Below are 12,351 nucleotides of genomic sequence, written 5' to 3' on the forward strand. Positions count from 1 at the left end.
CCTGCTGACTCACCCCCGGAGGTGACGGCGATGATTCACCTGAGCTCGGCTCTCCACTCGGGATTTTCCGTAAAACGGAGGGAAATCGTAGAAATAAGATCGTTCTCGAGAGGAAAAGACAAAAAAGAAGTAAAATACAGGATTAGTAAAAAACAAAAATTGTCATTGTTAGTCAAAATTGATCCTTTCTTACTCATTTAACTAAAAATATAATAAAATTGAATTAATTAAATTATGACATAATATATCAACAATTTGACTGAATGAATGAATGAAGTTTTTATTATGTGTCCAGACCACATGAGCTTACAAGACACACTAAAATGCATATAAAACATAACTGTTTATTTATATTATTTATTATTATCCAATGACATAAGTCAAAATGTTTGTATAAAATCTGATACTATTAGTATTATTGTAATATATAGTCAAAATAATGAGATAGTCAAACTCTTAAGTTATGACATAGTAGTGTTTCACACATTTCAATTACAACGTGGTTAACTTTGATTCATACCTCTGTTGAAATATCAAACCAGTAAGTCAACATTTTTGCATTCAGTAATTTTATATTTTGTGGTTTTTTATGTCCATGCTTTATGTTTGATTTAATCTTTGATTTTTTGTTTGTTTTTTCGGTGAATACTTTGGAGTGTATTATGTATAGCTTGTTTAATGACCAAATAAAACAATTGATATAGACTCTAATCTGATTTATACACAGTAAGTTTTGTATTGTGTTTGTTAATCAGAAGTCTCAGCTCTGTAATTTCCTGCAGCTGAATTTCTATAGAGTCTGAAAAGGCAGTAAATCACAAATCAAACAGAATGATGAAATATGGCTGATGACTGATATCATCTATACAAATGACTCAGGGATTAACTGTTTGAAGTTAAAAGTCACTTCCTGTCTGTCGGCAACTCCCTAAACTGAGTGTTTAATCAAATATTGGATTATGGCCTGGGATGTAGAAGAAAGAAGGTTTTAGTGGCACTGAGTTTACACTCAGCAATTACTCAAATTACACATGGTGAGTTTTTATAAGACTGGTACATGTTTTATACTCAGTATTGTTGAATTTCACAGGACGAATTTAATTAAAATAGGAAGTTGCCCATCAGAATTAAATATTTGACAGAGGTATCATTTGTAGAAAATATAACTTAGCAGATAAATGTGTGTGTAACCTGTCAGGAAAAATAATATGAAAATGAAATAGATGTTTTTGTGGTGAGTCATACATTTCATTGCGCGAATGGGGTTGAAATGGAAGAATTTGGACTTGTGACATTCATATTTCTAAAATATTGACAATTAATGGTTTCAGGGTTCATCCTTTATTTGTTGAAGTGAATTTCACAAAAATATGAAAATACTGAAAATATACAACATTACAACCCAAACCTTGGATTCAGGCATTTAGAAAACACAAGCTGATAGACGAGCATCAGAATGATGACTGAAGTAAAGTGAAAGTTAGTGTTTAGTTGTTGTGTAGTATCAATGTTTCTCCACTAGAGGGGGCTGATTATCTACTGAAAAACACACTGCAGTGATTCAGTGTCACGTCACACCCTCGACATAAACACATTCTCTGCATACTGAATACTTCAGTGACACCGAGGGGAGTTTCTATCTTACAGGAGGGAAAGTAAAAGTAATCTTTGAATAGATTCCTACTAAATATCAACACATTCAGGAAAAGAACGTCCTGCTGTGAGTCAACAAAAGTTTCTGCAGCAGGACTTTGATCCTGAGCAGATCTCAACATCCACTATGAACATGAAGCCCTAACCTAAACACTGAAGATCTGTGGACTGATCTGAAAGACAGGATACTGAAAATTCCTCATATATAGTGAAGTAATACATGTGTATGTAGCACATATATATGTATATATATATATATATATATATATATACACACAAAAATAATACTAATAATACTAATAATTATCTTCACTTTAATAGGCATGTGACCAGTTAGTGGAACTTTATATTTATTATAATTTATTCTTTTTTGATATATTTATTATAAAAGATATGATATATAGACAGACATGTACACAAATATAAGTGAATTTAAAGTAAACATAAGCTTTTTGGCTTTTTAGATTTTGTTTAATTTGAACCAATCTGTGAGTTTCCTCTGGTTATTCAGTTTCCATTAGGAGCGAAATCACAGAGCCTGACTCTGGTATTTAACTGGGAGGTGTTTGACCTTTGACCTCCAACCACGGGTGGTGTTGACTCCGGCTGAAGATGGAAGGAGACAGCTGACGGAGAGTTTTTGCCTCAGCTCCAGACGGACTCTGAGCTTTCTGTTCCCGACCGGCCGAACGACAACATCCTGCGACATGGACAACGCAGACAACCTGTTTCATCCCAGGTACGACCCACAAATCTGTGTTTCTGTGTTTCGTCTGATTTTTCATGACTTCTCCACAAACTGACTCCCTTTTCTTTTGCATGTCAAGTGAGAGGAGTGAAAAACTTTACAAACAGACGATAATCTCCTTGCAGAGCGCACCGCAAAGTTAAATTCCAAAATTAAATCTGTTTGGTGATTTAATTTTTTCATTTAAACCTCCACAGCTGCATATGCTTCCTTTCTGTGTCCAAATCATTCTTAAAATATTACATTGTTGTAGATTGTTCCCCTTATTTAACATAAATAAAAGGGATTTTATGTTATTTTTTCTTTGCAAAACAGTTGAATTTACTTTGTTCAGACAGAGAAAAGCTGACTATCAAACTCAAAAATGACATGAAGACGTTAAGACTTTGTAAAAATAAAATTTGGTGTTCTGAGTTTTGTCTTGTTATGTGTCAATATTAAATATCAGTGTGTGCAGGCTTGTTTTACTATACTTGTGGGGTCCGACAGCCTTGTGGGGACCCCACTAGTTCAAATGAAGGTTAAGACTTTAAGGTTATGTCACATTCAGGTTGAGGTTGGGGACAGGTATTCAATTGTGGTTGCCATGGTTACTGTAAGGGGCAAGGGAATGCATTATGTCAAGAATGTCAAGGATGGGTCCCCAAAAATATAGTTCAACACTGAGCTGTAAGTGTGTGTGAGTGTGTGTGTGTGTGTGTGTGTGTGTGTGTGTGTGTTTGTGTGTGTGTGTGTGTGTGTGTGTGTCATACCATTTCGTGTTATTTATAGCACGAGGTTTGACTGCAGCTGTTGCATCTCTTCCTACATTCAGTAGCTTATTCAGCAGCTGCTGCTCACGTGTGTGTGTGTGTGTGTGTGTGTGTGTGTGTGTGTGTGTGTGTGTGTGTGTGTGTGTGTGTACTCGTCTTAATCACATTGTCAGGACATATGATCTTTTCACACATGCACGCGCACACACACACACACACATTGTGGGGACCCGACCACCATTTGGGGACAAAAAGCAAATCCCAACAAGTTGAATTTAGAAATTTAGAGTTATTTAGGATATTACATTATACTTCACATATTGTGACATGTTCACATTCGTCTGTGATGTCACGGACAAATTGTAAAATTTCAGTCGTGAACTGTTACCTCTGTGAAAAGTATAATTCAAGATTTAGTTTCCAAAGGATGAACATAATCCAGATGTGATGTCCTCCTAAGCGACAAAAACAAGTTTAGCATATGTGATTTTATGTGGTGCCATAGTGATGATGAGCTAGTTGGTTAAATGAGATCACTGCTGGCAAATCTCTGAGCATTTTGATCTCAGGATGGTTAACTTTAATAATTTAAGAATACATTTTTACATTTTTCCAATCACAAAGAAATCAAATAAATGGACTAAAATAGATTATACAGAACAGAACATACCTGTGCAACATGACAAAGAAAATGGGTTTTGCTGTTTAAATATTGTGTGTGTCAGTGACAGTTGATTGGTCGAGTCTGTTTGTTTATGTAAATCTTAACCAGACTTACAGCTACAGCTACAGCTACAGGGTGCGTCAGTAGCTTTCTGTTTATCATTATGCAAATATCCTGGTTTCAATAAGCCTCTCTCTCTGTGTGTATGTGTGTGTGTGTGTGTGTGTGTGTCCTTTGATGGTATTAATATGTGCTTTTCTTTATCGCAGATAACATCTATCGAAACTTCAGTGACAGCTCTTTCTATGCTTTCATGTTTCAGTCTCAGTTTGAGTGACATTCTGTTTCTTTTCATGTGGTTCAGCCAAAATCTCTTATCTTCAGTCCTGCGGTCGCCCCAATATACAACTGTCATCTCTCTTGTGAGGAGAAGTTTTTGATTTAGAAGTTTTATCAACAAAATGTGAAACAAAAGTAACGACATAATCTCAAACAGCACCTTTCGTACTATTCCATAAACTTCATTATTATCACTGATGCATTTTAGTTAAGTTACAGATATTTGTAGCTTCTGTCTAAAAGGTTGGGAATGTTGAGTTCACAAAAACCTAAATATTTAATTACCTACATTTAATTGAATCCTGAATTTATTCTTAATTTGCAAGGCCTGTTTTTTTAATGAGTGTCTGAAGCTTGAAACAAAAAAGAATAATGCAGGTAGTGGCTGAAGAATGAAACAAGTTGATTACAATAAAAACATGTTGAAATAGTCCTAGTCCGAGTCTACAAGCACCTTTTTCATGTTTTATAAGAAAACAAAACTTTAATATTAAATATTTCACTCTAAAATGTAGTAGATTAGAAACATAAAGTCGTAGAAAATGAAAAATACCTTGGTCATCAATATCATTAGACATGAGTGACCAACATCAGTTTGATGTATAACACGTTGATATTTTGTTGGTTTTAAGTTGTGTTGTTAAGTAAACAAAATCCATTGTCTTCCAGATGTCTCACGCCATATTTTCACATATAAAATACGGAAAATACAGAAAAAAATAAACCAAAACCCAACATCTGCTAAACGTCACATTGTCACTTAGCCAACATTGGGTTTTCATTTCCAACCAAACTTTAATGTCTTGATGACATTAGAGTCCAACGTCTGTCTGATGTTACATTGGCGTCCAGTGCATGCTGGGTAAACCACCTCCACCTTTGCTCACTGTTGCTTTGTTTTCTCTTCCAAATATATTCATCTAACATGTTGAAACAAGACCCAAGAAACAAACAGAATTATTCTTTAATTTAAACACCTCAGAAAAATTACATAAAAATAAAATTAAAGTGAAGTTAAAATCAACAGAAAGATGGTTTAAATACCAAATTTAATTCTTTTAAACCTATTTAAATAATCTAATTTCTTCAGATAAAGTTCATTTTAATAATCATTTATAGGCTCCACATAAGCAGTTCATCATCATCCACCAATAGAGTCAAGGAAAACTCTTTGATGCCACTTTATAAACAAGAGCTGCCGAGTCTAGCAGCCACCAGCTGTGTGGTTTAATCCACCTGTCAATCAGGTGAACAACAGGTAGAACTTTGAAGTGGATCGAGACATTTTATACTCTCTCCCTGTGTACGTGTGTGTACGTGTGTGTGTGTGTACGTGTGTGTGCGTGTGTGTGTGTGTGTGTGTGTACGTGTGTGTACGTGTGTGTGTGTGTGTGCATGTGATTGTGTGTGTGTGCACACTGCCCTCTGGCAATGGCAAAATCATTCACATCCTTTCCTCTAAGATATCATCTATATAAACGTTTTATTGGTGTCTTTATGACATCATTGCCTGTGTGATTTGCATCCTGTCAAACTTGTCGGAGTCTGTCGATGTTTTTCAAACACAAACTGCAGTGTCATCATGAGCAAGTCACAAATGGTCAAAATATCTGTCGAGACTTCTTAAGACTTGACAAGTTTTCATTTCAGTTTGTTTCTGATTTGGGGCTTTCTATAAGAAAATGGACTGTCTCCATTTCTTGTGTTTGCTGCTGTTTTGCTGTCTAACTGCTGTTCGTCTGTCTCTGTCTTAGCCTGGCAGCGGCTCTAATGAAGCTTGATCCAGACGATGGCGAGCAGATCATGGAGTATTTTAAAACTCATGCCCTGCTGAGCAGAGAGAAAGCACGTAAGAGCAAATACAGGAGGGATGGGAGAGGGTTGATGTGCTGCCCTCTAGTGGAGAATATTATATGGACAAAGTTACAGACAAATTAAGGAAATGGTCAAATAACCTTAATGACTATAAATGAAAACTGATCAAGAATCATGAGCCAAATCATTTTAATCCAAGACCATGTCAAAAGCCAGAGAAACTTTAATTTAAGGCTCATGTATTTGTGACTGAGTGAAAATCTGTGACAAAACCTCGAAAAGCAAAGTTTTGCTGACTTTACTGTGTTTGTGTGTGTGTGTGTGTGTGTGTGTGTGTGTGTGTGTATGTGTCAGTCCTGCAGACATCAGTGAGAGACCAGAAGAAGCTGCTGGTGGAAAACGCCAAACTGAAGAAAGACATCGAACAGCTGCGAAATCAACTGCAGGACAAACAAAGAAGACGCACTGGTAACAAGAAAAACTAAATTATTCAAGTTTTTTTGACTTTTACATAATAACCTCACTTTCTAAAACTACTGCTACTTGCCCAAAAAACACTTCCTACTTTCAAAAATGTTATTTTCAAATGATCCTCACTTCTCTAAAAATGTCCCCCCTTTAAGAAAATGTCCTCACTTTGCACAAATACTGTTATTTTATGTCCTCACAATGTCTGAAACTGAAGGTGGTCCCCACAAGAATACAAGTACAAACACACACACACATACACTGCGACAACTGTAGATGATTTTCTTTCCCCCTGAGCTGGTTCAGTGTCTGACTGTGGTCGGATTTAAATTACAGAAAACCGAAGGGGAATATTTACAGCGGAATTGTTTTTTTAAATTTAATTTAATAAGAACTTTATTGAGTCAAAATCTTTAGGAGTTTTGTCCAAAAGATAAAACACGGCCAGATACATTAAAATAAATTCCTGCATTTATTTTCTGTCAGTTAAGAACAATCACATCTCTATCTGCTGTTCTCCCTCTCTCAGCCAAGGCCTTGCTCTCCCCGGCCCCGCCTCCTCCATCTCTTAGCTCCACCTCCACAACACCTGTCAATCAACCTGCCTCTCCTGCTGAAGCACTAGCTGCTGTTCCTACGAATCCTCATCCTCCCTCCACTTTCTCACAAGATCGGAGAGACAGACAGAGCAGGAGGAGGAGGGGTGAGAAAAAAGGTGAGGAGGAGGGTAAAGGGAGGAAGGAGGGAGGAAGGGGAAAGGACAGAATTAACAAGGGAATAAAAAAGAGACAGTAAAAGCAAAGATGGAATGAAACTTATTTATACTTATTATAAACTCTCTCACAGCTCGTCCCAGCTCTGATCTTCTCTCTCTGGGGGCGGAGCCTCGTGTTGACGTGTCTCGTCTTGACCTGAGGGTTGGACGGATCCTGAGCGTCCGCCGCCACCCGCTGGCTGAGACAATGTCCATCCAGGAAGTGGACGTGGGAGAAAACGCCCCTCGGACGGTCGTCAGCAAGCTGGGAGGGAAAATACAGCTGGAGGAGGTAATACACGGTTTATTCTCCAATTATTACAAGTTAATAAATACCAAGACTTTATTATCAAATTTCAACTTATTTTCGAAAATATAATGACTTAAAATTATTATTATTACAACTTTTTTATTCTTCAAATATATTGACTTTATTATTGTGTATTACAATTTTATTTTCAAAATATTACCATTTTATTCTCCAATTAATATGGATATGAAATATTATCACTTTTTTCTGAAATATTACATATAATTCATTTTCATAAACGTGTTACTTTATATTCACATATTACAGCTTCATCCTCTGAATATTATGACCATATTTTCCATTTGACTTTTTTTTAACAAAGTATTACAACTTTATTCTTCAAATATGACTTTTTTTTGCAAATGTTATTCCCAACATATTACAATCTTATTTTGAAATACAACCTCTTTTGGCAAATATTAAGACTTTACTTTCAAAATGTGACAAACTTATTCTCGAATAAGACTTACTTTTTACTGTTAGAACCATATTCTTAAAATTATTACAACTTTTTCATGAAATATTTTCTGTCCTCTCTTTTTCTAATTCATTGTTTCTCTCATCTTTTTCCTTCTTCTTTGCCTTTATTTCTTCCCCTCCCTTATCCTTCCCTCCTTCCTTACTCAAAACTTTTATTTATATTTATAAATATAAAATATAATATAATATTTCACCCGTCTCTCTCTGCAGCTCCAGGGCGGTCTAGTTGTGCTGCTATGCAATGTAAAGGCCTGTAAGATGAGGGGCGTGGCCTCCCAGGCCCGCCTCCTCTGTTGCTCCACCTCTGACGACTGCATCGAACTACTCGCCGCGCCCACGGGCTCCACACCTGGAGACAGAGTCACCTTCCTCAACTACCCTGGTAACCATGGTTACAACAATGAAATTCTAATAGAAAATGACAGAAATAAATAAATGGATAAATGAAAGTGAAAGTCATCTCTCTGTCTCCGTGTGGTCAGGTGACCCAGACAGAGAGCTGCCGTCCAAGCAGAGGGTGTGGGAGCTTCTTCAGCCCGACCTCCAGGTGGACTCCAGGGGTGTGGCCAACTATAAAGGTTGTGGGTTCGAGGTGAAGGGGAAGGGGCTGTGCCGAGCCCCCTCCCTCACCAACTGCATCATCAGGTAGACCTAATGAGGCCCCCAACACACAGGGCAGGACGAGGTGAAGACATGTGCAGAGTACTTTTATTGTGAAAGGCCTGGTGTGCTGTGGCAAGGCAGCAGCAAAATTCAGCTGAGCCAGTGTAGCAAACGGTACAAGCTAAGCTGTTAGCTAACGAACAGAAGAAAACATGTCTTTACGTTTCTGTTGTTTATTGATTAAAAACACTTAAAACCACAATCATCAGTTTCCTCAAGTGTTCTTGTTTACATTAGACATAAAGAAAGGGACGCCCATATTTGGTGGAATGTTGCAACTTCGTCACGAAAATTCAGTATCAGAGTGAGACGTCTGTCCTGACGTTCAGAGCTCTGTGATGGTTCCTGGCTGAGAGGCGGAGCAGTCGGTCTCTCAGCAGTCGTCCGCTGATTGACGGCCAATCGCAGCTGCTGTCCAAGAAGGAGACTCCGCCCACCACCTTACTGGCCAGAGTTCCCAGCCAATCAGTGGCCTCCGTTAGGTAGCCAGATGGGCGAAGACCCGCCTTCTTCAGGTGGTCGGCATGCGTGAGGATGAGTAAGGCGTGATGGCGCCAATCTGGACCGAAGAGACTCTGAACACCAAGACGCACATTTAAAACACACAAAATCAGTACACACACAATGTCGAGGTGGTAGTATTGAGTTGTATTTATTCTGGTACTTGTACTTACGTAACTCTTTTTAGTGATTGTACTTGTTGGCGTAGTTTCAATGCAGCAAACTTTTCACTCTTACATGAGTAGATGTTTATAGAAAAAACATTACTTTTACTTCCCTACATCTGGATACATCCATCACAATACTTTAATTAATAAATTAATCATTATTATTATCATTATTATTATTATTTAAGGTATTCATGGACATTAAGAGGCTGATTCCAGGTCTGTTGGCACGATTCCAGTTTTGACCTCCAGAGGGAGCTAATGATATCAACCATTTAACTCCTCATGGTCATTCATGTAACCTGAGAACAAATTCTGTACGTGTGTGTGTGTGTGTGTGTGTGTGTGTGTGTGTGTGTGTGTGTGTGTGTGTACCTCCACACACTGCTCCAGATGTATGTTTTCATGAGGCAGGTCAGTCCTTGCGACGAGCACAAGTACGTGCACGCCCTCAGGGCAGAGCTCGTGCACGGTCTGTGGGCATGGAGGCAGAGGAGGTGTGTCAATCACTCTCAACATGAGGTCAGACTCCGCCCCCTGTCGTCTGAAGTACCGCGGGAAATTTCGGCTGAGGACTCGGTACTCTGTCGTCACGGAGACACCAGAGATGCAGGCACCTGTCTGGAATTCGTGTCCACCTGCCGAAGATGCAAATTCATAAATAGAATTTTAACTTTTTAAATATTAAATAAATAAATAATTGATTTAGTTATAGATTTCATTTTTTTGTGTTTATCACATGAAATCTTTGGAATATAAAATAATTTATAATAATTCATATATAGTTCAGATTACTCCTCTCATATTACACAAATTTCTACTGACCAATCAGAGCATTCCCCACAGAGCTCCTCCCACTTTGTCTGTTGCCTAGCAACAGCACATTCAAGGCCAGCACTTTCTGCTCGTCGTCGCTATGTTGATGACTCCACCTACTAAGGATATTAACGAGGCTGTTTCCATGGTGACTGCGCTCGTGGCTGTGATCCATCTAATGATACGAGGGAATACATTTTATAAATAAATGCAGTTTAATATTTAACAGCATATAGCAGGTGACTTCATAATGAATGCATCACTTTAACATTACATGTTTTTTATCGTTATACAATTCCATTTATTCATTAAATTTTGAGTTTGGAATAAAAACTTAGTAAACTATTGCTTTAAATATGTATATAAAAAATATCTATGATAGAAAATACTGATGCTTTATTCAGGCCTTTATTTGCCCCTTTGATGATGTGTTGACCCATCATTTAGAAATGGAAAATACTGATCAAATTATAAAGTGAATCAGTGAATATTTAGACCAAAAACAACTTGTAGCAGCACAATTTAACAATAATCCATAACTTTCTTTTTGGTTCAAATCATTTTCTATCAGCGCAGTCAGCAGTTTATAAAGAGGTGACTACCTCTGGAGTTAACCCAGAACTGATCTAAACCTGATTCTATAGGTGGATTATCATGAAATAAATACAACAGTTGATGCACCTGCTATAAAAAAGTTTAAGAATCAACTTTGTAATTGCGTTACACAAATCAAAACGCAAGTCTTACCTGTTGTATCGTAGCAGAGGAGGCAAGCGGAGACACATTTCCTGGACTAATTTCCATGGGGAGTTGTATGTGTGTGTGTTTTATGGTTACTAGTTAAATTATAACCAGTCCTTCCCATCTGTCCGTCGTTCTGTAGCTTTATCAGGTTGTAAAAGTGACAAACATCCGTGCAGTTTACATTTAAAGGGACACATTAAAGCGGAAGTGCAGTGTGTGTGTGTAACAGTGATGAAACGTCCTCACATTTCTGAAATGTCCTCACAGTAATGAAATGTCCTCACATGTCTGCTTCACGCCCCCCAACCACACACACACACACACACACACACACACAGCTGCATCATCAGCGTCAACATGTGGATGTGTTTTCAGTCATTTCAGCATGTCCGTGAAGAGCGTGACGTTATTTTTTGGTCTCGATCGGTGACTGAGAGCAGAAAGTATGCGCTAATGTACTTCACCTTCATAATCATATTATCATTGGAAACAACAAGGAAGACTAAAATTGTGACATCAAGGAAAGGGGGAAACACAGATGGCTAAGTGACGATAATGCAGATAAGTGTGTGTGTCACTGATATATACTGAACATGTATTAACAGGGAAGCTGGGGAACACGTACTGCAGAACGACACAAGCATGGAAAACATAGTGTGTGTGTGTGTGTGTGTGTGTGTGTGTGTGTGTGTGTGTGGTTGTTATCTTTATAACAACCATACCCAAACTGAGGACAGTGATGCCCAACAGCTATCAACCACAAAGAGGAAACACACATACGCATTCTCTCCTGTTGTCAGTGAAACTACAGAAGATCAAAATCAATTCTAGGAAGGTTTAAGGAAACACAAAAAAAAATCCCCACACATGGTCAAACACATCAGCACGTACGAGCTTTGTCCTTCTTGTGAACTGTCCTCACTGTAACAAGGAGCTCTGGTGGCTCTGAACATGTGAGCAGTTAAAACAAATAATGTTTGTTTGGAAACGTCCTTCGATGTTCGAGACGTGAGGACGAGCCTGAGTCAACGTCCCTCTTCTTCTGGAGAGAACAGCGTTTCATTCTTATTTACAACATTTATTTCATCCGCGTCGTATCATTACATTTTGATATGTCGATGCACATAACAAAGGAAATGTAATATTTGTTGGCACCACATTAATTCGTCTTTATGTTTTATTGGACAGTTTAACAATAGCATTGCTTCTGTCAACGTAACACATCACTTTTCAATTAAAATAAGTCATGATATATATTAAGAATGAAAGTCAAAAGCTGTGCTGGTGGTGTGAGCAAGAACACACAACAGTCCTCCTGGCGTCAGCAGCTCGGACTCGATTGGACTTCGAAGTACGCAAATCTGAATTTGGCGTATTCTGTATTATAAAACATTGTTCTCGTACTGCAGGGTAGATAGTTAGCATTAGTATTGCAGGACAGTGTAAAAAGGAAAAAACGTAAGACTGATTTATTGGA

The 12,351-nt window shown here is 37.9% G+C and overlaps 2 protein-coding genes across 2 annotated transcripts; one reads left to right on the top strand and one right to left on the bottom strand.

The window, feature by feature from the left end:
* Positions 1–2,238: 2,238 nt before the first annotated feature.
* On the top strand, positions 2,239–8,848 carry aimp1b (aminoacyl tRNA synthetase complex interacting multifunctional protein 1b). The gene is made up of 7 exons (XM_023414534.2): positions 2,239–2,392; positions 5,911–6,005; positions 6,326–6,439; positions 6,969–7,154; positions 7,286–7,485; positions 8,194–8,365; positions 8,466–8,848. Exons 1-7 carry the CDS (start codon positions 2,361–2,363, stop codon positions 8,630–8,632), a joined length of 966 nt encoding a protein of 321 aa, XP_023270302.1. The 5' UTR covers positions 2,239–2,360; the 3' UTR covers positions 8,633–8,848.
* Positions 8,804–10,986, bottom strand: LOC111661070 (GTPase IMAP family member GIMD1-like). Its single transcript, XM_023414535.2, has 4 exons — positions 10,878–10,986; positions 10,140–10,305; positions 9,690–9,952; positions 8,804–9,221 (listed from the first exon to the last, which is right to left on the bottom strand). The coding sequence occupies exons 1-4, from the start codon at positions 10,932–10,934 to the stop codon at positions 8,946–8,948; spliced, it is 762 nt and encodes a 253-aa protein (XP_023270303.1). The 5' UTR covers positions 10,935–10,986; the 3' UTR covers positions 8,804–8,945.
* Between the last annotated feature and the right edge of the window lie 1,365 nt (positions 10,987–12,351).

Source organism: Seriola lalandi, unplaced genomic scaffold (assembly GCF_002814215.2).
Source record: "Seriola lalandi dorsalis isolate HSWRI2012SDOR001 ecotype SW California unplaced genomic scaffold, Sedor1 jcf7180002054532, whole genome shotgun sequence".
In the NCBI taxonomy this organism is placed as follows: domain Eukaryota; kingdom Metazoa; phylum Chordata; class Actinopteri; order Carangiformes; family Carangidae; genus Seriola; species Seriola lalandi.